A 26,401-nucleotide genomic window follows, 5' to 3' on the forward strand; every position below is an offset into this window, starting at 1 on the left:
TGATGTAATAATTTTGCTGCATCTGATTAATTTTTTTTTTTTTAAAGGGACGGTTCTAGGTACCCCTCAGGAGAAGGCTGATGATTTTGGTGAGCATCAGAAAACCGTAAAGGGACATGGGATGGCATCTGGTACCTAGAGCCATCTGCTTCAGCCTGGTCTGCAATTGTCTATAGAGACCAAAGACTTGGCTGCTGGCAGCTACTAAGGCCTGGATCCACAAAGAGACTAGAAAAATCAATGAATGGGATCCAGAAAGCCTGACTCAGTCACTCAGGCGCCCTATATAAAGCATGGGGAGAGAGAGGGGCCTATGAATGGGATCCACAAAAGCCAGCGTGCTAGGCAGGGAGCTGCCTAAGACAGCCAACGGGAGATGCTGAGGAGAGGGTACAACTTAATCCTCACTCCTCTAATGAAGATAAACCTCTCCCTGCAGCCCAGATTTCAGGGCCTTATAACACAAAGGCCCATGGGCAAAAGGCTCACTGTTCAATACAAGCAACTCCTGTCTCAGACCTGACAAACTCACTACACTTAATGCACTGTTTTCCTGGTATTGATCCATAAGGGGTAGCCTGTGAGAGCTCTATTGAAAGCTTATAATGTGTTGATACTCATAAATATTGCAAGATGCATGTATGGGAGATATTGAAGTAATAACATAACTATATTGAAAGTTATCCCATTATGGTGTTGGAGTGAAAGTGAGTCACTCACTTGTTTTGGTGACAGCCCATTTAAACTGGAGGGAGTTTTCCCTGGCTAGCCCATTATGCAATGCGTTGCTCAACTGTCCACCATTGCGCCTATTCAGAAAATGAATGGAAAGCCATCAAAGCTGAACTATAAACACTGAAAGCTGGTGGCAGTGAGAAGGAGGATCTGACGGCGAGGGGATCCTGGCTGGGAATGAAGACAAAAGACTGATTCCGTGTGTCACAGGGTGGAGAAAGACACTCTGGATCCGGTCACTGAAGCGGGATACTTCCTGGAAGACTGGGGGCTGGCTTCTTGGGGCTAGCAAACGCTGCGAAAGACTGACCTTTCAGGTGAGGATCTGTTTGATCAGGTAGAAAATGTAACTTCTAGTGAGTGTAGGCCCTTGTCCCAGTTTTCTGAATTTTTTGTTTCCATCCCTCCCCCTTGTTTCTATTTGAAGCTCTCGTGTCTCTCAAAATAAACTTCCTTTTGTTTTACTATCAGCAAATTCAAGCTTGATGCCAGAGCGGTGGTGTCAGGTGGAACAGTCTAGTGCCATTAAAACAACAAGGAGTCCGGTGGCCAGGGCCGGCTCCAGGCACCAGCGCAGCAAGAAGGTGCTTGGGGCAGCCAACGGAAAGGGACGGCACGTCTGGCTCTTCGGCGGCAATTCGGCGGTGGGTCCCTCAGTCCCTCTCAGAGGGAAGGACCTGCTGCTGAATTGCCGCCGAAGAATGAAGCAGCGGCGGTAGAGCTGCCACTGATCACGGCTTTTTTTTTTTTTTTTGGTCGCTTGGGGCGGCAAAAACGCTGGAGCCAGCCCTGCCGGTGGCACCTTAAAGACTAACCGATTTATTTGGGCATAAGCTTTCATGAGTAAAATCCCACTTCTTCAGATGCATTGTGATGCTGTGGGGTTCAACCCAGACGTTTCGTAACTTTGCTGCTCTCTTAAAGAGACAGCGCACAGCCCCACCCTGTTAGGTTAGCTGAGCCTCACACGTCACTGAGATTGTTGTAAAAATAAAAATAAGTTTATTCCCATGGAACACAGGATTAAGGGATGTCCAGTAAGTGTGAAAGAGCCAGGAGAGGTTACAAACAAAACGTGCTTTCTAGTGACTACATTTATCTTCAGCGAATCTGAGCCTTGTGTCTCAGCAGGTTTCTCACCTAGATTCGGTATCTGGGGACCTTCAGACCTCTTGGCTGGAAGGTTCCACTTTTCACAGATGTACAGGAGCTCGGCCCTCTTGGATCTGCTCAGTAATGTGTGCCAAGCTGGCTTCGTGGTCTGGTTATAGCTTCCAGAGTTCAATGACGGCGCTTCAGGAGGCAGGAAGGTTTCTTGCAGCTGTGGCTTCCATCTCCCATTGAGAGTGGGAAGTGGCATCTTCCACTTTGGTTGACTTTGTCTGCCCTTGGTGGAAATGTAATTTCTTTGCCCTTGTTACATTGCAGACAGGTTCAGGCAGGCGGAAGAACCACATTCCTTTGGGGCGGGGTGACTTAAGCCTGACAGCCAGGTTTTTAAGAACATATTCCTGCTCGGATATAATTACAGTTCTTCATGTTTCACCCACACGTACCTCATGCAAGAATATCACTGAGCAGTGAGTTTGTAGTTTTCCAATGCTATACAACATGGCACCTTTTAGATCCACATTATGGCAACAGTGAGTTGGGCTGGTTAAGCCAGCTGAAACTGCTAAATCCCAGGGAGCCCCTGGCCTCTGGCACTGGGATGCTCTCAGGGTCAGAGAGGTCTCGGGGAACTGCAGATCAGGGATTTCTGTGGGTATCCCATGATAGGAGGCTGGGTACCAAAAGGGCACCCTTTGAAGGGCTCGGGGGCTGGAGTGGGTCTATTGTTGGCTTGCAGGGCTGGTGTAGCCCAGGGCGGAGCGCTCCAGTGGCTGAGAGGCTGGTTGTGGTAGGGCGCTAACACCCTGCTGGCACAGGCAAGATTCCTGGCGTCAGAGGCAGCTGGAAGTGAGGTGAATCCCAGCCCTGGGTGCACTGAGCAGCCTCCCAGCACCTCTTTCTGCCTGCAAATGCACCGCTGGGAACCCCTCTGCTGGAGTCAAGTGGCTTAGGTGCCTGCCTGTGTGAGAATGAGAGAGGCAGATGTCAAGCTGCACAAAACAGCCAGAGGAGGGGAGTGCGGGGTGACCCCTCCCTTAAGCATGTAGCCCAGGGGTTAGAGTAATCACCCAGATGTGGGAGGCCCAGGTTCAATTCCCTCCTCTGCCTGATGGGGAGAAAGGATTTGAACAGGGGGCTCCCAGTGCTCTCACTGCTGGGCCATGGGATCTTCTGGTGTGGGGTCCCTTAATCTCTCCTGCTGAACCTGTGACACTTTGGAGGAGTCATTACAGAGTGCTTGGAAAAGAGGACTGGACTCCCCCCCCCGCCCCGTTCCAGGTGGGTGCCCCACCACTGGCCTGCAGAGTTGTTCTCTCCCCAGCACAGACCCTGCTGGGGGAGCAGCAGCTGCTCAGTTCAGGCTCCTAGATCTCAATGGAGGAGGCAGCAGCATGTGACCAAGACGAAAAACTGAGAGACAGGTCCTGCCATGGATCTACCAATCCAGTGCTCTGGAACAGTTCCCACGAGGACCTCTGCAGAGTGCCAGCCTCGCTCTGCGGGTCTCACTCTTTCCTGACCACAAGCCACTTAGTTTCACCAAACCTTGGAGCCCTCAGCTCCCTTCCCACCCTGCGAGTCCACCTGAGTTGGATGCCCGAGAGAGACTTGGACACCCAAAGGGAGAGATGCACCCCCACCTTCAGCATCTGCCAGGACTCTCAGCCAGTGTCGTTAAAGCAGGAGGGTTATTCAATTTCTGGAAGACATAGAGCATCCGTGGTTAGCACAGAGATCAGAAAGTTACAGCATGGTCCATCTGGGTCAGCCTAGAGCACAGAGTCCTCCGGCAGTTCCGGAAAGACTTAAGCTTCCAACAGCCCACATTTAATAACCCCTGACCTGGCCCCTCCTCAGTCCTTTGTTCTTGTCCCTGGGCAGACCTTGTCCCCTGGTCCACCTCCTCAGCCGTTTGTTCTCCAGCTGGTCAAACAGGGCTGGCTTACTGCTGAGGAGAGGTTGTTAGCAAATGTCCAGGCAATTCAAGTGGCCATTGTATTCTCAGACTCTCCATGGACATGGAGCCCAGAGATCTAGGCATCAGTCACAGCTGGATCTCTGCAGAGGGTAAACAACCTTTTCCGGACAATGCCACATATAGGGGAAACTGAGGCAGACACTATTCATACAAAAATATTACAGAAAATTCCCACTTTGTCACACCTCTGCCCCCTTCGAGGCCGAATTGAGCGGGGATCACTTTAGCCAGTGAGCTGGGGGAGAACATGTACCCCTTTCTGGGACAAAGCATCCACTATATGAGCACAGCCTCCTCTCTTTGAACAGGGACCAGGCCCCACTGGACACAACAGTGACTGAATAACTCCCCTGCAGGCCCCAGATCAAGTGCAGTTAGGGCTGAATTAAGGCATAGGCAACCTAAGTATATGCCTAGGACCCAAGGCCTGCACCCCATTTTTTGGGAGGGGCACATGAGGCCAAAATGGAGCGAGTGGCAATGTGACCTCCCATGCACCAGGTCACAACCCAGCTCACTCCATTTTGTTCCCCCTGCCATGCCCTTGTCATATTGGGGGCGGGGTCAATGGGGCCAAACCTGAGTGGGTGGAGCACCAGCTCCTGAACCAGATTAGCTAGAGCTTCACTGCTGATATGCCGGTGTCCAATAGGAAGCTGCAGTCAGTGCCTACATGGGGGAGCCAGCCGGGAGAGGGGCAGGGGGGATCCCTGGTGTGTGTGTGGGTGTGGAGGCGGGCAGACATGAAGGGATTTTGCTTAGAGCCCAGGGATGGATTAATCTGGCCCCACAAATAACTCCAGGAAACCTGGCGGCAAAGCTCTGACAGCTCCATGGAGTGATGGGAGCAGAGCTGGTAGCTCCGGCCCAGGGCTGGTAGCCAGTGAGTGTGGGGTGCAGACAAGAGACCAGCTCTGCCCACCTGCTCCCTGTGCCAGTCTGTTACCAGAGAGGTCACACACAGAGTCAGTATCACCGAGAAACAGGTGGTCTACAGCTCTGTCTCTGGGCTGCTTCTCCAGCACCAGGACCCCCATCATCCCTGTGTCCATGTAGACATTGGGGACTCTCTGGAACAATCCCCAGTCTCCATTGAACCCCCCCCCCCTTCTCCTCCCTCTCTGGAATTGTCTCTTGTCTGTTCGCCCATGGGTACATTGGCTTCTATGCATGACGCTCCCTTAATGTGGGGAGAAGCTGCCCGTGCCCAGGGGCGGTGGGACCCCAGGGGGCAGGGTCTGGGGCAGGCGGCTGCAGCGCGATGGGTTGATCGCTAGGACCCAGGAGCAGCTGGGAGGCGGCTCGGGAGATCGCGGGGCTCAGTCCCGGCAGCAGGAAGTGACTCGCAGCCGCTGCGGTGACTCTGGCTCCCGGCGAGATCCCCGAGCCCCGGCGGCTGGTGCTGGGAGCCCGGAGCCCGGGCTGCAGCCGGGAGAGGGGAATCTCCAGCAGGGCCCTTCCCGCTGCTCCCCAGGAGCCTCTCCCAGGGCAGAGCCCCCAGCCCGGCCAGGCCCCTTCCCGGCCCGGCCCCTGCCCCAGGGGGCCCCGCTCGGAGGGAAGGTGAGAGAGACCCGCCCCCCCCCGTCACCCCCGGGCTGCAGGGGGAGGAGGCTAAAGAAGTGCAGGCGTGATCGGGGGGGACAGGGAGGATGGGTCGATGCAGGGGAATCAGGTTGCAGAGGGAGAATTATGGGGCTGAGGGGAAGGAGGCTGGAATAGAGAAAAACTGAGTGGGGGGGTCCTGCGAGGGAAAGGGGGGGCATGTGGGGAGAGGAGTTATCTGACATAATTTGCTATTAGTAGCAGTTACTGATGATTAATCCTAATTTGCTACCCCTCACCTTTAGCGCCCCTGGTCCGGGTACCTCTGTCACAAGTTGCTACTGAATCAAGTCTCCTTACATCAGACAGAGAAAAAAAGAACAGGAGTACTTGTGGTACTTTAGAGACTAAAAAATTTATTTGAGCATAAGCTTTCGTGGGCTAAAACCCACTTCATCGGATGCATGCAGTGGAAAATAGAGTAGGAAGATATATATACACAGAGAACATGAAAAAATGAGTGTTGCTATACCTGCTATAATGAGACCAATCAATTAAGGTGGGCTATTATCAGCAGGAGAAAAAAAATGTGTAGTGATAATCAGGATGGCCTATTTCCAACAGTTGACAAGAAGGTGTGAGTAACAGTAGGGGGGGAAATTAGCATGGGGAAATAGTTTTATTTTGTGTAATGACCCATCCACTCCCGCTCTTTATTCAACCTAATTTAATGGTGTCCAGTTTGCAAATTAATTCCAATTCAGCAGTTTCTCATTGGAGTCTGTTTTTGAAATTTTTTTGTTGGAGTATTGCGACTTTTAGGTTTGTAATCGAGTGGCTAGGGAGGTTGAAGTGTTCTCCAACTGGTTTTTGAATGTTATAATTCTTGACGTCTGATTTGTGTCCATTTATTGTTTTGTGTAGAGACTGTCCGGTTTGGCCAATGTACATGGCAGAGGGGCATTGCTGGCACATGATGGCATATATCACATTGGTAGATGTGCAGGTGAACGAGCCCCTGATGGTGTGGCTGATGTGATTAGGTCCTATGATGGTGTCCCTTGAATAGATATGTGAACAGAGTTGGCAATGGGCTTTGTTGCAAGGATAGGTTCCTGGGTTAGTGTTTTTGTTGTGTGGTGTGTTTATGGCCAAATAAATTTGTTAGTCTCTAAGGAGCTACAAGTAATCCTCGTTCTTTTTGCTGATACAGACTAACATGATACCACTCTGAAACCTATCACACAGACAGGAGCGGCGGTGACTAAGCATTGGGATGCCTGTGCCTTTTGAGAACCCAGCCCTGGGAAGCCCATACTGAGAGGTGCTGTCTTGTGCAAGGGGAAATAAAAAAGCCCCTTTGCTCCCTGCTCCCGCAGTGTTTGCAAACACTGGTGTCTCAGTCCACCGGGGTAACTGTTACCCCCTCTGCCCCGGCCTATGCCGGGGTTTTGCCCTCTGTCACTCTCTGGCAGCGCTTAACCCCCGATTTTACCCTTCAGCCCCTATCCTAACCCTGTCCCCAGCTGCTTGACCCCCCTGACCAGTCAATTTTTGCCCCCTGCTCAGACTCTGGCCACCCTCCTCCTCTTATTTTCTCCCTTTGCCCCTTTTTAACCCCTGTAAAAAGCAGTCAGCAGAATCTTATGCCCAGTAAGGGCCGGGTGAAGGGCAGTGGCTTCAGCAGATGTTACTGACCATTCTGAGTGCACCCCAAATAGCAAATTCCTAGAAATAGCAGTTTCTTGCATTACACCGGAAGGGGGCTGAAGAGGGGCAGGGAGTTTAGATAAGAGGGGATTGAGGGGGGAACAGGGATGTATGAGGGGCAGGAGTGGGATGAAGGGGGATGCATGGGGCAGGATGGGATGGGGATAGGGGATGTGCTGAGGGGAGGATGTGGCGATGCAGGGGAATCAGGGGAGACTTATGGGGCGGATGGGAACAGGGCTGCAATAGAAGGAAATTGAGGGAGGTCACTGCAAGGGAAAGGGGGGATGTGGGGAGGGGAGGCTGGGGGGAGACTGTGAGAGCAAGAGCAGACTGGCTGGGGAAGGGAGAGAAAAAGGGTAGGAGTCAGGGAGAATGAGAGGGAGAGATACAAGGACAGCTCCCCCACCCCTTGGGGCAGGAGAGGGTGAGGGGCTGCCCTACCCAGCAGCCAGAGGGAATTCCTTTACCGCAAATAGCCAATGATGCTTTGGGGGTAGATGGAGCCTTCCACCTAAGGGCTCAGAGGCTACAAGGCAAATATCCTCCCCCCCTTCCGCCCCCACGAATACCTGTCATGGAGTCACCGGGGCAATGCTCTGGAACTACTCCATATGAAGACAGTCAGGACTCTGGGTGAGCCTCCTCTCTGGGCGCAGACTATCTCCAGGGCAAGAAGCTTACACAGCTTCGACCTTCCTGGGTCTGACCTCGGAGAATTCAGCATCCCCTTTTCACACCGTGCACTTCCCATAGCGAGTTCGCTCAGGTGGGGCTCCTGGGGAAGCCTGAGGGCCCTGCACCCCAATTTTGCAATCAGACGTGACTCTCAGCCAGCCAGTAGAACTGAAGGTTTATTAGACAACAGGAACACGGTCTAAAACAGAGCTTGTAGGTACAGAGAACAGGACCCCTCAGTCAGGTCCAACTTGGGGCCAGGGAGGCACCAGTTCTCCCAGGCAGAAGGGAGAGGGACAGAGACAGGAAGGGGAGGAGTGAGACCGAAAGGGGCAGCAGGAGCAAGAAGTGGGGAGGGAGGTTCCCAGCCCTGCCCAGATCCATTCCCTGCATCCCCCTGGGCCGACTGACTCTCCTGGGAACAAGGGGAGGAGCTGACAGAGGAAAAGCCGGTCCCAGCAGCGCCCTGCCCTCCGGGCCAATGTCAGGGGAAATCCCCCAAAGTGGTTCCTTTCATTCTGCTTTTCTAGTATTTGTCTTTTAAACCTGGGAGGGTTTAAAAGTGTCTCAGGGATTCAGTGCTGGGAGGGGCCGGGTCTGTGTTGGAATAAAGTGACTGAGGGTTTTCCCAGCATGGCAGAGAGCAGAGTGTCTGTCTGCAGGGAGAGAGCCTGGGGGGAATCGGGGTGTGAAATGGATTCAATCCCCTTCTGAAACCTCCCCCATCGCCCCTCTCGCCCTGACAGGCTGAGGAATCACATCCACGTTTCACTCCAGATCGTCCCATCTTCCAGGGGACAGGGAAGGGAAATGGCTGTGATGGAGCCAGCTCAGGTAAGGGATTTTCATGGAGGTGCAGGGGGGATTTGCTAGGGGGAGGGGCAGGAAACACACAGGGGGAGGCAGGGATGGGACAGGGTGTGATAAACCTGCTGGGACAGGTTCAACTTGAAGCCTGATTTTTCTGAACCGACCCATTGGCGGGTGGGGGAAGGGGGAGACATTCCCTCATTTCTGATACAGGAAACACCCCCCTGGGCAGGGCTGGGAAAACTGACCAGACTCCCAGTGCTGCAGCCTCACCCCACTGGCCACAGGCTGCTGTGAAATACGAAGGGAAGCTGTTGGGATTCCTGTCCCCGGCTCAGAGCTCTGCTTCCTGCATCAGCCTGTGGCTGGCAGGCGTGTGGTAAATGAGAAGACCCTGCCCTGCCCCCATCTGCTGGGGGAACAAGGAGCTCTCACCTTCTCCCCACCCCCTGAAGCCTCCTGGCTGCTCTGAGCAGGGTGCGGGTGGGATTCTGCTTCTCTGGGCCTCCTCCCCTGTGACTAGTGGGATTGTAGCTGGGGCAGCAGGCGCTGAGTGGGGGAACTGATGTTTCAGATGCCGGTGACCTTCGAGGACGTGGCTGTGTATTTCACCGAGGGACAGGGGGCTCTGCTGGACCCCAGGCAAAGAGCTGTCTACAGGGACGTCATGCAGGAGAACTATGAGATGGTGACCTCGCTGGGTAAGGGATTCCTGGGCCCTCAGCTATTAGAAGCTGTGGGGTCTGCGTGTCTGAATCTGGTCAGGTTCTTCCCTGGTCCGTTGCATTGGCAGGGAGGGTCGCGTAGTCCACACCTCCAGTGTGAGAGACACTCCATACCCCATTCAAGGAAACAAGGGAGTCAGAAACCTAATGGACAGGCTAATTCATCCCCATCTTGCCAGCTTTCAAGGAGCCAGAAGCAGGGTATTGTTCTGCCTGTATTATTTCTCCTTCACACACAGTTCACCTTCCTTCCTGGGACTTGCTCCATCCATGGGGAAGGTTCTAGGTTCTGCAGCTTTGGAAATAGGCAGCAGTTTAACACCCGAGCTGTGTGTATGTCAGCAAGTCCCCCAGAGCGCATCTACCCTGAGACCTCCTAGTGAGGGCGTGACAACACCCCCGCCCCCCCAATGTCATCTGCTCCTAATGGGTCTGAGTTACCACAATCCCATGTAGGGTCAGGTTAAACTCAGGGAACGTTCCTTGTGAAAAATACTCTACCAAGACTCCATGCATCCTGACCTTGCATGATTTACCACATGCAACTAATAGGCAACTAGTTTAAAACAAAATGAAGTGTTTCTTCACATAACGCACAGTCAACCTGTGGAACTCTTTGCCAGAGGATGTTGTGAAGGCCAAGATTATAACAGGGTTAAAAAAAAACTAGATAAGTTCATGGAGGACAGGTCCATCAATGGCTATTAGCAAGGATGGGCAGGGATGCTGTCCCTAGACTCTGTTTGCTAGAAGCTGGGAATGGGTGACAGGGGATGGATCACTTGATGATCACCTATTCTGTTCATTCTGTGTGGGGCACCTGGCATTGGCCACTGTCGGCAGACAGGATACTGGGCTAGATAGACCTTTGGTCTGACCCAGTATGGCCGTTCTTATGTTCACCCTCTGAGCAGGATTTCACGTTCCCAAACCTGAGCTGATCGCCCAGCTGGAACGAGGGGAAGAGCCATGGGTCCCAGATCTCCAGGCCTGGGAGGAAATGGAGAGCCCGAGAGGCACCTGCACAGGTGAGGAATGAGGGAAACCGAGACAGAAACATCTGGTGAGTGAAGGAAAAAGCTGGGACTCCCAAAATGTGCTGTGAGCGAGAGCCCTCAGTTCTGCCCCATCTCACCTAAGTGAGGGCTGCAGTCAGCAGGTGTCATAGCATCAAGGCAAATATTGTGGTGGCAGAATCCAATGTCTCCATCTCCCCAGCAGTCACTGTGTTGTGTTTTCCCTCTTTGCTATTCCCCTTTCAGTCCTTTCCGCGCCCCCCCCCCCCCCGGCACAGGCAGTGACTCCTGTCTGGATTCTCTCTCTCCCAGCAGGCGATAGGACAGGGAGTGAGAACAAGGAGGAGAATCAACAGGAGGAAGGTCCTGAGCAAGTGGAATCGCAGGAGAGGTTTTTGAGAAGAGCTGAAGGGAATTTTTCCCAGGGCTTGGAACAGGGAGAAGCCTGGGGAGATCGACACAGATCAGAGATGCAGCTGGAAAACTATCCCAGGAACAAACTGGATGAATCCACTAAATGTGGCGGAGGATGTAAGGATCTCAAGGAAACCATAATGCAGCAGACAGGTCACAATGAAGAGAAACCCTACAAATGCCTTGACTGTGGGAAACGATTCCATTTCAGTGCAAACCTTCTTACACATTGGAGAACCCACACAGGAGAGAACTTCTATAAATGCGTAGACTGTGGGAAAAACTTCAGTAAGAAGTCATTTCTTATTATACAGCAGAGACTGCATATGGGAGAGAAAACTTATAAATGCCTTGAGTGTGCAAAAGTTTTCACTGTGCGATCGGCCTTTATTAGACGTGAGAGAACCCACACAGGGGAGAAACCCTATAAATGCATGGACTGTGGGAAAACTTTTGGTCAGAGTTCAGACCTTATTAAACATAGGAGAATCCACACAGGAGAGAGACCTTATAAATGCCTTGAGTGTGGGAAAAATTTCATTCGCCGTTCACACCTTATTAAGCATCAGAGAACACACAGAGGCGACAAACCCTATAAATGCCTCGACTGTGGGAAAAGTTTCTTTGACAGAACAAAACTTACTAGACATCAGGCAATCCACACAGGAGAGAGACCGCATAAATGCTTGGACTGTGGGAAAAGCTTCATTCAGAAGTCACAATTTATTATACACCAGAGAGTGCACACAGGAGAGAGACCCTTTAAATGCTGTGAGTGTGGGAAAAGTTTTATTCAGAAATCACAGCTTATTACACATCAACGAACCCACACAGGAGAGAGACCTTATAAATGCCTTGAGTGTGGGAAAAGTTTTATGCAAAGTTCTTCTCTTATTCAACATAGGAGAATCCACAAAGGAGAAAGACCCTATAAATGCCTTGAGTGTGGGAAAAATTTTATGGAACGTTCATCCCTTGTTAAACATAGGAGAATCCACACAGGAGAAAGACCCTATAAATGCCTCGAGTGTGGGAAAAGTTTTATGGAAAGTTCATCCCTTACTAAACATAAGAGAATCCACACAGGAGAAAGACCTTATAAATGCCTTGAGTGTGGGAAAGATTTCATTCGTAGCTCACACCTTATTAAGCATCAGAGAACACACAGAGGCGACAAACCCTATAAATGCCTCGATTGTGGGAAAAGTTTAGTTGACAGAACAAACCTTACTAGACATCAGGCAATCCACACTGGAGAGAAACCCCATACATGCTTGGACTGTGGGAAAAGCTTCATTCAGAAGTCACAACTTATTCTACACCAGAGAGTGCACACAGGAGAGAGACCCTTTAAATGTCTTGACTGTGGGAAAAGTTTTAGTGAGAGCTCAAAGCTTACTAGACATCAGAGAACCCATACAAGAGAGAGAACCTATGGATGCCTTGAGTGTGGGAAAAGATTTATGCAAAGTTCATCCCTTATCAAACATGGGCGAATCCACACAGGAGAAAGACCCTATAAATGCCTCGACTGTGGGAAAGGTTTTATTGCAAGTTCAGCCCTTACTAAACATAGGAGAATCCACACAGGAGAAAGACCCTATAAATGTCTTGAGTGTGGCAAAACTTTCAGTCAGCGCTCACATCTTACTCAACATGGGAGAACGCACACAGGAGAGAAACCCTACAAATGCCCTGAGTGTGGGAAAAGTTTCAGTTTCAAATCAGGCCTTAATATGCATCAGAAAACCCACACAGGAGAGAAATCCCATAAATGCTTGGACTGTGGGAAAACTTTCAGTCAGCGCTCATACCTTACTAAACACAGGAGAATCCACACAAGAGAGAGACCTTATAAATGCCTTGACTGTGGGAAAAGCTTCAGTACAACTTCAGAGCTTACCAAACATCAGAGAAGCCACAAAGGTGAGAGACCCTAGGAATAGCTTGACTGCAGGAAAAGATTCAATTTGACTTCACGCTTCAGTGACCCACACAACAGCGAGACCTTGAACGTGGGGGAAGCTTCATTTGATGCTCCCAGAGTATTAGGCATCTGCAAATCCGCACAGGGAAGAAACCTCTGAGATGTTCTCAGTGTGGGACATGGTCCAAGTGGAGCTAACACCATGTTGGACATCAGAGACTCCTCCACACAGCAGGGAAATTCTCTCAGGGGCCTGACTGGGGCCGGCCATGGTGACAAACCCATTTCCTCGTTCCCACACACAGCAGGGGCATTTGGCTCCCAAGGATCCAGCAACCGCTGAGCATCAATTGGTCAGTGACCCTCTGGCTCTGCCTGGTCTCAGCAAACCCCAGGCAGAGGAGGAGGAGCCCCCATCAGCCCCTCCTCCCGGCTGCAGCCCTGGCTGCTGAGCTGATGGGCCAAAGGTGGGGGAAGGGAGAGAGAGAAACTCCTCCAGCCGCTCCCTCTGCCTGGCTGAAGTTCCCCATCTGCATGGACGGTGGGTGAACATGCCCTTGGGGGGAGGCTAGCCCCTGGCCCATCCCCCTCTGCCTGAGGCCCTGCCACTTCTGCTCCAGCAGGCAGGAGGGGGCCTAGTGGAGTGTGGGCGGGGCTATGCTAGGGTGTTTCGGGAGGCATGGCCTCCCCCAGCTTACTATACCCACCGTCCATGCCCCTCTCCCTTCCCTTCCCAGCCGGGATTCCCCCTGCCATGGAGACGAGGCGAAGGACCTTTGGGCCAGGCCTCACCTTCACTCTAGACACCTGTTCCCACCCCCTAGCTCTTGGACTGGGCTCCCCCACTTACCTGGGGCTGTTCCCTGCAGGGCGAGTGTCCGTGGGAGCTGGTAACTCCTCCCCTCCCTGAATCCCCCAGGGTTCTGGGCTCTGGGGCATCAACAGTTAAGGTACCAGGGCGATGGGTTATGGGGACGACACTGGGGATTGAATGGCTGGGGCTGTGGGAGCTGGGAAGCAGGGGGAGCTGGGTGCTGGGGCTATCGAGTGTTTGGTGCTCATGGGATAAGAGGTGAGGGAGAGCACAGGGGCAGAGAGGTACTGCCTCATCACTCACCCCCTCTGCCCCTTCTCCCTGCCCCCTCTGTATTCAGACAGCACCATTAGAAGAGATGGGTGGTTGGGATTTAGCTTTTATTTCTTGGTTTGAAAAGAATAAAGTAGAATTTAGTTTCTCAAACTCCCAGCGTCCCTTGTCTTCAATAATGGGCGGGGGGGAGAATGGTCTTTAATGGACTCACTCAGACGCTGTCTGGCTATCACACATTGATGCAGCTGGGGAAAAGGCTGGTATTATTCTGGGGTGTATTAACGTGAGTGTTGTAGGAGGTCGTTGTCTCGCTCTGCTCCGCACTGTGGTTAGCTGAGCTGGAGTCCTGTGTCCAATTCTGGGCACCACACACTTTAGGAAAGATGAAGACAAATTGGATTGAGTCCCGAGGAGAGCAACAGAAAATGATCAAAGGTTTAGAAAACCTGACCTGCAGGGGATGGTTAAAAAAAGTGGGTCTATTAGTCTTGAGAAAAGCAGACTGGGGGTGGCCTGCAGACATGTTTGGGGCTTTTATACAGAGACTGGGGATCAGTTGTGCTCCATGGCCACTGAAGGGAGGATGAGAGGTAAAAGTGTTAAGCTGCAGCAAGGATGATTTAGGGTAGAAATTAGAAAAACTTTCTAACCATACGGGTACTTAAGCTCTGGAATAGCTTCCAGGGGAGCTTATGCGATCCCCAGCACTGGAGGTGGGTTTTTTTTGTTTGTTTGTTTGTTTGTTTTAAGCCCCTTTGGAGGTGTTATTTCACAATACCTGAGCTCCACACACTGCAGGTTCCGGCTGTGACGTTTTCTCGGCCAGTTCTGCCCTGCCACACCTGGAGCAAATGCTCCATCTGCTGGAGGAATTAAAAGGCAGCGAATTAGCTCAGTTGGCAAGTGGTGATGAAGGTGAGCAGACGAGCAGAGCAGAGCAAAACCAAACCTAAAGGCTCTGGTGCAGCTGCCCAAAGGGGCCTCTGTATGGAAAGGGAGGACCCTCCGCATAGACAAGCAAAGAGGGAAGTATTCTGTAGCCCTGGACAGTGGCGACTCCCTATTGCTTCCTTGGGATTTGGATTTTCCCATCAGGTGAAGGACTTGGACTGAGGTGACCCCAGGGTAGGAGACGAGAGGAAGAGGCCCAGGGAGGACAGACTTAAGTAGTTTTGGTTGCCAGGTCACTGGTAGCTAAAAGGGCCTTGAGTCGGAGCCCGGTAGAGTGGGAGGGCCCAGGCTCTCTCGGAGGGAAGGACCGGCCGCTGAATTGCCACCGAAGAATGAAGAGGTGCGGTAGAGCTGCCCCTGAAGTGCTTTATATATATATATAGATAGATATTTTTTTTTTCCCCGCCGCTTGGGGTGACAAAAAAGCTGGAGCCGGCCCTGTGCCACCTGATGTGCCAAGACTACTTCTGCTCCTGCTTTCCTGCCCTTGCAACTTAGGACTCCAGCACCCTGTCTTGTTGAGCCAGACACGCCAGTCTGCTCCAACACAGACCCAGGGTCTGAACCACGTGCCCAAAAGCTTAACTGAAAGCAAATTACAGAAGTGTTCCTGTCTTTAACACTCAGATGCCCAACTCCTAATGGGGTCCAAACCCCAAATAAATCCGTTTTACCCTGTATAAAGCGTATACAGGGTAAATTCATAAATTGTCCGCACTCTATAACACTGATGGAGAGAGATGCACAGCTGTTTGCTCCTCCCCAGGTATCAATACATACACTGCGTTAATTAATAAGTAAAAAGTGATTATTAAATACAGAAGGTAGGATTTAAGTGGTTCCAAGTAGTAACAGACAGAACAAAGTGAATTATCAAGCAAAATAAAATAATACATGCAAGTCTAAGTCTAGTACAGTAATACAAACTCAATATAGATAAAATCTCACCCTCGGAGATGTTTCAATAAGTTTATTTCACAGACTGCACACCTTTCTAGTCTGGGCACAATCCTTTCCCCTGGTACAGCCCTTGTTCCAGCTCAGGTGGTAGCTAGGGGATTTCTCATGATGACTGCCTCCCTTTGTTCTGTTCTACCCACTTTTCTTGCTGCCACAGCCTCCTGGGCTATGATTGGGGGGGCACAAAGCTGCTGCCTGCTCCCACAGGGGTTCAGCCCTGCCTCTGGAGCCTCAAACGCTGGAGGAGCAGGCAGCTGCTGTGAGTTCCCATCTTGTCGGGGGCGGTGGGGCTCAGGTTTCTGGATTCAGCTTTGGGGTGACAGGCAGCAGGTTCCAGCCATGGGGCTTTGGGCTCCTGCCCTGGGCTCAGCCCTCCCCCGCCCACCCATCGCTCCTGGCCCCCGCTGCCACCTCCAGCCCCAGGCTCCGGTTGTACGGCAGCAGGCTCTGGACCTCTGCTGCAGGGTTTGGGCCCTGGTTTCATCACTACCCCTGTTGCCGCTGGCCCCCGCTCCTGCCCTACCCACTTCCCATCTCAGGCTTAATTTTCCCTCCAGTTTTCTGGGTCTATGTAAGTCTGCTGTAAAAAGTGATATTTGTATGTTTGTTAATCATTTTTCACTGCCTCCCAGCTTGCTAGCAAGTCTGCTGCTGTGAAACGTGCTATTAACAAACATACAAACATCACTTTTCACAGACGCAGACTTACTAGCTAGCAAATCTTTTAAATAAAAAGCAACCAAAAAAGCAAAAGAAACAACAATTAACAAAAGACAAGAACATGCGAAGCACCTTATTTGTGACAGGTTTCAGAGTGGTAGCCGTGTTAGCCTGTTTCAGCAAAAACAATGAGGCGTCCTTGTGGCACCTTAGAGACTAACTAATTTATTTGTGCATAAGCTTTCTTGGGTTAGAACCCACTTCATCGGATGCATGGAGTGAAAATACAGGAGCAGGTATAAATACATGAAAGGATGGAGGGTTGCTTTACCAAGTGTGAGGTCAGTCTAAAAATAATTTCCCCCTACTGTTACTCACACCTTCTTGTCAACTGTATGTAATTGGCCACTCTCTTACCACTTCAAAAGTTATTTTTCCTCCCGTGGTATCCTGCTGTTAATTGATTTATCTCATTAGACTGACTTCACACTTGGTAAATTTCAGGTTTCAGAGTAGCAGACCCCCACCCTTTCATGTATTTATACCTGCTCCTGTATTTTCACTCCATGCATCCGATGAAGTGGGTTCTAGCCCACGAAAGCTTATGCCCAAATAAATTTGTTAGTCTCTAACGTGCCACAAGGACTCCTCGTTGTTTTCACCTTGTTTATGTTTCTATTTTTGTAGGTCCACTAAAGAATAGAGGCAATTGTACACTATTTTTATTATGGACTCTGCAAAACAAACCCAATGTTAATAAATTACCAGGATCTGGGCACGGATATGTGCATATTTATTTGTTTATCCTAAACTTAATTAAGTATCTTAGGAAAAATTGTCAGAGTAGCCACCAGCAAGAGCGGGTGGCCGTGCTCTGAGGCTACCAAAAAATTGTAGTGCGAACCCCTGCACAAGAGAGCTTACAGTGGTGCAGCTGCATCAGTAGCCTAAGAGTAGTGTCTAATATCTTGATCTGTTTCTGGCCTAGCAAAATGAGGCCCTGCCCTTAACTCGGTGGCACTGGTCTGTTTCGATGGCTGCATCTGATCAATTCCAACATTGCAGGGGATTGTCTGGGTGGCCATCAGGAGAAGGGGGATGATTTTGGTGACAATTGGAAAATGATGAGGGGGAAATAGGGGACTATCCTGAGTGGGCAGAGCACCCGTCCCTGACCCAGAGCAACAGGAGCTTTGCTGCTGACATCCAGGTGCCCGACGGGGAGCTGCAGTCAGTGTCCACGCTGGGGAGCCAGCTGGGAGAGGGGCAGAGGGGATCCCCGGGAAGAACCCAGGGACAAAATACGGACAACACCATGACCCGAGCTAGGGGATCAGAGCTGGTAGCTCCAGTCCAAGGCTGGTAGCCAGTGAATGTGGTGTGGAGACAAGAGACCAGCTCTAACTACCTGCTCCCTGTGCCAGTCTGTTACCAGAGCTTCCCTGACTCCCCATCACCCCTGGATTCTCTGGAACAGCCCCATCTCCCTAGAAACCTCCCTTCTCCCCCCTCCCTGGGATCTACACGTCTCCTTTCTGTCCCCCCATTGATCCTGTGGCTTCTAGGCAGGATGCCTGCATAGTGCTGGGAGAAGCTGCCAGTGCCCAGGGGAAGTGGGGCCCCAGGGGGCAGGGTCTGGGGCAGGGGGCTGCAGCGCGATGGGTTGATCGCTAGGACCCAGGAGCAGCTGGGAGGCGGCTCTGGGGGGAGCGATTGCTGCGGTCAGTCCCGGCAGCAGGAAGTGACTCGCGGCCGCTGCGGTGACTCTGGCTCCCGGCGAGATCCCCGCGCCCCGGCGGCTGGTGCTGGGAGCCCGGAGCCCGGGCTGCAGCCGGGAGAGGGGAATCTCCAGCAGGGCCCTTCCCGCTGCTCCCCAGGAGCCTCTCCCAGGGCAGAGCCCCCAGCCCGGCCAGGCCCCTTCCCGGCCCGGCCCCTGCCCCAGGGGGCCCCGCTCGGAGGGAAGGTGAGAGAGACCCGCCCCCCGTCACCCCCGGGCTGCAGGGGGAGGTTTGGCCCCAGGCTGCTCCCAGCGGAGCTGGCTGCGATTCCCGCCCCGGGCCCGGGAAAGCCGCCGCCAGCTCCCGGTGTGTGCGGGGCGGGGGGAGCCAGCCCGGGCCGTGCTGGGGCAGCCACACCTGAGATGGGCGCGTGGTGCAGATAAGGGGGGATTGAGGGGGAACAGGGGTGTGTGAGGCCGGGGGCAGGATGGGATGGGGGCAGGGGGCGGTGATTGCACTGAAGGGAGGTTGGGGCGATGCAGGGTGATCGGGGGCAGAGGGGGAATTATGGGGCTGACGGGAACGAGGCTGGAATGGAGGGGAGACGTGCGGGGGCTCTGGGAGGGACAGGGGGGATGTAGGGAAGGGAGGCTGTGTAAAGAGCTGCCCGGTGAAGGGGAGCCCGGGGGCAGGGAGACGGCGGAGGGGTGGGAGAGATACAAGGGGGGCTGTCCTGCCCAGTAGCCAGTGGGGATTTCTTCCCCTACAAATGGTCAAAGCAGGGTGACCGTCTGTCCCGAATTGGGCAGGACAGTCCTGAAGTGCCGAGTTCAAGTCCCGGTCCTGGGCTGAATGACTCCAGGACACCATTTGTCCCGGATTCCCGGTGCCGGGGCTCTGCGCCTGCCCGAGGCTCAGGGGCAGCGCCAGCCTGTTCTCCCGGGGGTGGGATTGAGGGGGGCCTTAGCCTCCCTTAGCCACGAGCCCCCACTCCTCCTCCTCCCAGTCTGCAGTGGGGAGTCCCAGACCCTCCACCTGCCTTGGGGGGCCGGCAGATAGGCCGGGGGATGCTATCGACATTAGGGTTCCCAGCTTTCTAAATCCAGAAAACTGAACATCTTTGTCCCGCTGCAGCCCCGCACCTTTCGTTGACACCCCGCCCCCCTCGCTCCATCCCCCTCCCTCCTTTGTTCACTCTCCCCGGCTCATTTTCCCTGCAAGGCCCAAACAGGCGCTGGGAGCTGCAACAGTGTGAATGTGAGAGATGCACACACTTGCCAACACTGAGACTCTTTTTCCACACGCTTTCTCAGGGTCCTACGGGGGAGGTGGCACAGGGCCCTGAGATAGGCAGTCTCGTGTCAGGGCCGGCCTTAGGGAAAATGGCCCCCTGGGTGAACTTGCATTTTGGTGCCCCTGGCCCCCGTGGGCATGGAGCACCCTCACCCCAATTGCCTCCCCACCCTCCCTTCACCCCTAACCCCTGCATTGTACCCCCTTTGTCCCTAACCCCTGCCCCCTCCTGTGCACATTGTACCCCCTTTGTCCCTAACCCCTGCCCCCTCCTGTGCCCCTAAGCTCTGCCTCCCCTTCCTGCACCCACATGGGGAAACTGACCTGGATGCAGAGATGGAGCAGCTGACATTGCTGCTCGCTCCCCCACTGGACTGCAGCTCCTCTGCCCCGGGCCCCTCTAGGGGAGGAGCGAGGGCGGGGCTCCTTGCACCCAGGTCATGTTCCCTGCCTGGGCTGCATAAGGAGAGGGCAGGAGAGAAGCAGCTCCTGATGCTCATCTCCTAGCACTGTCCCTTTAAGAAAGCACTCGGGGTCGGTCAGGCACCTGAAGGCTTGTTCAGACACAAGCAGCTGGACCCAGAGAGGCAGCAGCCAGGGGCGGCAGGTTTGTAGAAATTTTGGCCGTGCCCAGAATGCCCGGAGCCTGTCCCCCACCTGCCTAAGGCTCTGGGAGGGAGTTTGGGTTGGGGAGAGGGTCTGGGGTGCAGGTTCTGGGATGGAGTTTGGGGGCTTGAGGGGGGGTGGCAAGGTTCCCTCCCCACTCTGAACTTTGGGGTACAGATGTGGGGACCTGCATGAAAGACCCCCTAAGCTTATTTCTACCAGCTTAGGTTAAAAACTTCCCCAAGGCACAAATTCTTCCTTGTCCCTGGACAGTATGCTGCCACCACCAAGTGAGCTAGACAAAGATTCAGGAAAAGGACCACTTGGAGTTCCTGTTTCCCCCAAATATCCCCCCAAGCCCCTTCACCCCCTTTCCTGGGGAGGCTTGAGAGTAACCAAGGTGAGCACAGACCCTTGGGTTTTAGGACACTAAAAACCCAATCAGATTCTTAAACACAGAACTTTTATTATAAAGAAAAAAAGTAAAAGAAACACCTCTGTAAAATCAGGATGGAAGGTAATTTTACAAGGTAATAAGAGTTAAAACACAGAGGATTTCTCTCCAGGCAAACCTTTAAACTTACAAAAAAACAGGAATAAACCTCCCTCTTAGCGTATGGAAAACTCACAAGCTAAAACAAAAGATACTCTAACACATTTTCTTGCTATTACTTACATCTAATATTACAGAAATAGTATCATTTCATTAGAAACTGGATTACTTGCTTAGTTTCTCCCTTTGTCTCTCGAGAGAACACTCACAGAGCATAAAACAAAGCCTCTTCCCCCCCCACACACATTTGAAAGTATCTTCTTTCCCCATTGGCCCCTCTGGTCAGGTGCCAACCAGGTTATCTGAGCTTCTTAACCCTTTACAGGTAAAGAGGGGATTTTATGCTATCTTTAGCTGCATGTTTATGACGGGGAGTGTGGGAAAAGGGGGGGAATGCAGTCTCTGGGAGGGGGTGGGGGAGTGTGGCGCTTACCTGGAGCTCCTAGGCAGTGAGGGCTGGGGGTCTCCACGCGCAGCTACCCCCAGGCACTGCCCCCACAGCTTCCCATTGGCCGCAGGGTCGCTTGGGGCGGGACACAGACCCACCCAGGGGCTGCAGGGAGGGGCTGGCAGCCATGTGGAGTGAGCAGGCAGGAAGCCACTCGGCTCCCTTGCCCTGCCGGTGGTGAGTGGTGGTCCTGGGCTGTTTTAAATGGCCCGGGGGATGTTGGGGCGGGGCGCTCGGGGGCAGAAGGTGGGGCCAAGGGAGAGACCTGGCTTCATACAGTGCCGGAGCCTGGGCACCACGGGCCCATAGAACTTGCCGCCCATGGCAGCAGCACACACAGATTCCCCCTGTCCTGTCACCCCAGCTTAGTGGAAATCGGGTACATGGGAGCGGGACACCACGACATCAGCCTCCCCCCACCCCGCACAGCAGAGAGGAAGACGCTCCCAGTCGAGAGGCCGGGGGCTCTGGGGAGGAAGGAGGCGGGGGACAGGAGCAGCGGTGGCTGCACATGGCAGTGGAGCAGAGGGGAGGAAGGGCACCCCTGTTCCCGAGAAGTCACCTAGCTCGGCTGGTCATCCAACTGCCCCTTGCAGCTCAGATCCCTTCTCCCCTGTCACCCACAAGGCCAGCCCTGGTCTCGTTCTCCTCCCCTCCCCTCCAGCAGCCCCATTCCCAGCACTCGGAGACGAGGATCTATACCTCGAACTCCTGGGTGCTGGCGATGGGGCGACAGACCGCGGGGTCGCTGCAGGGGCACGTGCCGTAGCTGGAGCCCAGCCACAGGAGGAGCGCGAGGAGAAGAGGGACGGCAGCAGCGGGAGAAGCGCGCGCCATGATCCCTCGACAGCCGCCTGCTGAGCGCTCACAAGTGGGGCTAGTTCGTCCCTGCCCTGACCCAGCCGGCCACTGGAAGCTGCGCCTGTGGGCGGGAGATGGGGGCAGTGCGCAGAACCCCCCGGCCGTCCCTAAGCCTAGGAGCCGGACATGCTGGCTGCTTCCCAGGAGCGGCGTGGCGCGGAGGCTAGCAAGGAGTCTGCCAGCCCCGCTGCACGGCACCAGTCTACGGCCGGCTAGCGGTGCTGACTGGAGTCTCCAGGATCCCTTTTCGACCGGGTATTCTGGTCCAAAATCAGACACCTGGTCACTCTAATCGGCACTCCAGCCCCCTGCCAAGGGCAGGTGGAGGGTCCGGGGCTCCTTGCAGTGGCCCGGGCTCCCTGTGTAGGTGTTATTTCAGCCTCGCTTCCAGTCTGGCCAGGGGCAGGGCCTCAGGGGAAAGAGGAGGAGCAGGGGGCATGGCTTCAGGGAGAGGAGGGGCGGGCTCCTTCACATGTCCTACTTTTGCCTTTAGAAAAGGTGGTCACCCAGAGATGGGGGCGGGCAGGTAATTTACCCCGAAAGGCTGAGAATTTACTAGGCAAATGTCCACCCAAAATCCCACACATACGCACACACCCCCTGCTTCCAATTCCATATTTGTGTTTAAAGACAATCTCCTTATTTGGGGGGGTCTGACTCCTGGGATGACAGCACTGAACAGGGGCTGGTCTGATTTCTGCGAAGGATTTGGTGTCCAACCAGACTCACTGCTAGACACAAGGAGTAGAATTGGGGTTTGGTTCGGGTACAGTGGCAGTCGATGTATTCGGTTCTGGTTAGGGTTTGGATTGGGAGTGAGCCCTGTGGCTTGCTTCAGTGGGGAACTGAATTTGGGGCATGGAGCCTGCCTCAGGTTGTGACAGTTGGAGGGAGGAGCTGCCCCAAGGGGTGGGGACGGGTGAGAGGAGGCCTGTCTAAGGGGAAGAAGAATTGAGCAGCCTTTTTCCTTGGGCTTGAAGAGTTAATGTTAACTTCTGGGACAGGGAGCCCCCACTTCTCTCCCCTTCCTCCCTGCTCCTGTGGGCTGCCCCCTTCTTTTCTCCTACTGGGACAGGCCGTTCCGGTAGCGATCACATGCCTGGGGGTTGTTTTGGTGTCTTGTTTTATAATGAGTGAGATCAGAGTAGGTTTTATTTTATTTTGTCAAATATTGAGCTGAAAAATTGCTGAAACTTCATTTCAACTGGCAGCCATTTTTTTCCAAGTTCAATTCAGATTCAGGTTCACTGAGGAAGAGGAAAAATGATGGTTTAAGTCTGGTTCCAGTTCAGTTAAGCATATCGGTTCAAGCTGGTTCTCTGGTTTTGTTCTGGTGTGAGTCCAGATGGGCAAAGGAAATCCACAGCTGCTGAACTGTCCTCATATGGGGGGCTGGTTATTGCTAAGGCAGAGGAGGCTGGTGTCTGTCTCTGTCTGCTCATGATTAAGGCTGCGAGTTTGTCATGGAGGTCATGGAAGCTAGAAGCTTAGGGAGGGAGATGTCACCACTTCTGAGAAGCCGGGTAGGGAACCTGGGAGCCCTGCTAGCCCCGCCCCCCAGCAACAGCGGGGGTCCTGGGCTGCTCTCTCCCGAGCACCTGCGGAGCCCTCCGGGCTGCTAACTCCCAACACCTGCAGTTCCCCCGCCCCCGGGTCACCCCCCTGACCACACACGTACTCCCCAGCACCTATGGCCTCCCCCACCAGCACCCACAGCATTCCCAAGATTTTGTCCGGGGTATAGTACAAGTCGTGGACAGATCATGGGCTGTGAAATTTTGTTGACAGCCCGTGACCTGTCCATGAGTTTTACTAAAAATATCCATGACTCTAAGGGAGCCTTACCCATGATATTAGGGCCCGGGAGTTAATTGATGCTGCCTCCTGCATTTTGATCTGCACTTTGATTTTGACTGAGCAGCTGCTGCTCCCCCACCAGGGTCTTTGCCAAGGAGAGACCTTCATTAACCCCCCTCTGGGTCCAACGGAGGGGGGACACAACTTTCTCAGGTGGATGGAGCCTGCAGGTGATAGGAGAGACCCGGGGGAAAGGGCTGGGGCCAGGCAGGAAAATGGCTCTGCAGAAAGGGCCTTTCAGGGACCTGCTGGTGAGTTTTTACCGGAGGGGAAGGGGCTCCCCCGTGCCTGCAGGTCCCCGAGCTGCTGCCCCCAGTGACACAGCCAGGCTCACACTGGAGAGCAACGCCCATGGGAACAGGACAGGCACCAGTTCTCCCAGGCAGAGGGGAGAGGGACGGAGACAGGAAGGGGAGGGATGAGACCGAAAGGGGCAGCAGGAGCAAGAAGTGGGGAGGGAGGTTCCCAGCTCCCAGCCCTGCCCGGATCCATTCCCTGCATCCCCCTGGGCCGACTGACTCTCCTGGGAACAAGGGGAGGAGCTGACAGAGGAAAAGCCAGGTCCTGCCCCAGCCGAGTCAACGCACTGCTAGGGAAACACACTGCCCTCGGGGCCAATGTCAGGGGGAATCCTCCAAAGTAGCTCCTTAGATTCTGCTCTTTTCTAGCATTTCTCTCAGAGACTCTGTCCCTGGGGGGGTTTAAAAGTGTCTCACGGGTTCAATGCTGGTGGGAGGATCCGGGTCAGTATTGTAATAGTGACTGAAGGTTTTCCCAGCATGGCAGAGTCCAGGGCATCTGTCTGTAGGGAAAGAGCCTGGGGGGAATCGGGGTGTGAAATGGACTCAAGCCCCTTCTGAAACCTCCCCCATCGCCCCTCTCACCCTGACAGGTTGAGGAATCACGTCCACGTTTTGGTCCAGATTTTCCCGTCTTCAGGAGACAGGGAAGGGAACTGGCTGTGATGGAGCCAACTCAGGTAGGGGATTTTCAGGGGGCTGCAGGGGGGAGTTGCTGTAGAGGGGGAGGGGCAGGAAACACACAGGAGGAGGTGGGGTGGGGACACAGGGTATGATAAACCTGCTGGGACACGTTCAATTTGGAGCCTGATTTTCTGAACAGGCCCATTGGCGTGTGGGGGAAGGGGGGACATTCCCCCATTTCTGATACAGGAAACACCCCCCTGGGCAGGGCTGGAAAACTGACCAGACTCCCAGTGCTGGAGCCTGACCCCATTAGACGGAGGCTGCTGTGAAATACGAAGGGAAGCTGTTGGGATTCCTGTCCCTGTCCCTGGCTCAGAGCTCTGCTTCCTGCATCAGCCAGGGCTGGCAGGCGTGTGGGAAATGAGAAGATCCTGCCCTGCTCCGTGTGCTGGGGGGGACAAGGAGCTCTCACCTTCTCCCCACCCCTTGAAGCCTCCTGGCTGCTCTGAGCAGGGTGTTTGTGGGATTCTGCTTTTCTGGGCCTCCTCCCCCTTGACTAGTGGGATTATGGCTGGGGCAGCAGGCGCTGAGTGGGGGAATTGATGTTTCAGATGCCGGTGACCTTCGAGGAGGTGGCTGTATATTTCACCCAGGGGCAGGGGGCTCTGCTGGACCCCGGTCAGAGAACCTTCTACAGGGACGTCATGCAGGAGAACCATGAGACAGTGACCTCGCTGGGTAAGGGATTCCTGGGCCCTCAGCTATTGGAAGCCGTGGGGTCTGCATGTCTGAATCTGGTCAGGCTCTTCCCTGGTCAGTTAGATTGGAGGAGGAGGGTCGCATAGTCCACAGCTCCACCCTGGACTATGCGACCGACTCCGTGAGTGCTCCTGGGCTGGAGCACCCACGGGGAAAAATTAGTGGTTGCTCTGCACCCTATGGCAGCCAAGCTCCCCTGCACTACCTCCTCCTCTCCCCTGAGCGTGCTGCGTCCCCACTTCACCTATCTTTCAGCGTTTCCCACCCGGCCACTGGCCAAACAGCTGCTTGCACGCTCGGCGAGGGGGGGACGGAACCTGGCACATTCAGGGGAGGAGGCGAGGCCAAGGCGGGGATTTGGGGAAGGAGTTAGAATAGGGGCAGGGAGGGGGCGGAGTTGGGGCGGGGACTTTGGGGAAGGGGTTGAAATGGAGGAGAGGAAGGGGTGGGAAGAAGTGGGGCAGGGGTGGGGCCGGGAGGCAGAGGGGAGGGGTCGAGCACCCATGGAAAAGAGGGGAAGTCGGCGTCTATGCCGGTGTGAGAGAGACTTGCATCTCCATACCCCATTCACGGGAACAGGGGAGTCAGAAACCTAATGGACAGGCTAATTCATCCCCATCTCTCCAGCTGTCAAGGGGCCAGAAGCAGGGTATTGCCCTGTCTGCATTATTTCTCCTTCACAGACCGTTCACCTTGCTCCATCCGTGGGGAGGGCTCTAGGTTCTGCAGGCTTGGAAATAGGCAGGAGTTTAACACCCGAGCTGTGTGTGTGNCAGGGCCTTGAAAGGGCGCTGTTTGCTCTTGCGAGCCAGAGATCTGAGTCTGAGAACTATGAACTCACCGCACATGTCCCAGAGAGAGAGGAAATGTCCTACGAGTGCTGGGTGAAGTCGTCGTTGAATGCTAAAGGGCTACCAATGATGCCCCAAGAGGACTGATGTGGAGAGGGGTTGGCGACTCCCCATTGCTGAGAGGAGGAGGCCGGGCAAATGCCTCTCTCATGGATTGTTAGCGCTTTTCTACCAACTTTCTCTTGTTCCTCTTTCCCTGGAGCGCCTGTGTGGCTGGAGC

The 26,401-nt window shown here is 53.9% G+C and overlaps 2 protein-coding genes across 2 annotated transcripts in view; both read left to right on the forward strand.

The window, feature by feature from the left end:
- Positions 1–26,401, forward strand: part of LOC117886991 (zinc finger protein 445-like) — a 731,357-nt gene that overhangs the window by 110,812 nt on the left and 594,144 nt on the right. The window lies entirely within an intron of this gene.
- The window catches only part of LOC117887461 (zinc finger protein 850-like), a 58,161-nt gene continuing 39,210 nt past the window's right edge, over positions 7,451–26,401 (forward strand). The window contains exons 1-6 of the mRNA XM_034790110.1: positions 7,451–7,714; positions 8,503–8,590; positions 9,141–9,267; positions 10,206–10,319; positions 10,620–12,647; positions 24,219–24,222. Of these exons, the coding sequence (XP_034646001.1) occupies positions 7,656–7,714; positions 8,503–8,590; positions 9,141–9,267; positions 10,206–10,319; positions 10,620–12,647; positions 24,219–24,222 (2,420 nt within the window). The 5' untranslated portion in view covers positions 7,451–7,655. The remainder of the gene's footprint in view (positions 7,715–8,502; positions 8,591–9,140; positions 9,268–10,205; positions 10,320–10,619; positions 12,648–24,218; positions 24,223–26,401) is intronic.

This window comes from Trachemys scripta, chromosome 14 (genome assembly GCF_013100865.1).
Source record: "Trachemys scripta elegans isolate TJP31775 chromosome 14, CAS_Tse_1.0, whole genome shotgun sequence".
Lineage (NCBI taxonomy): Eukaryota > Metazoa > Chordata > Testudines > Emydidae > Trachemys > Trachemys scripta.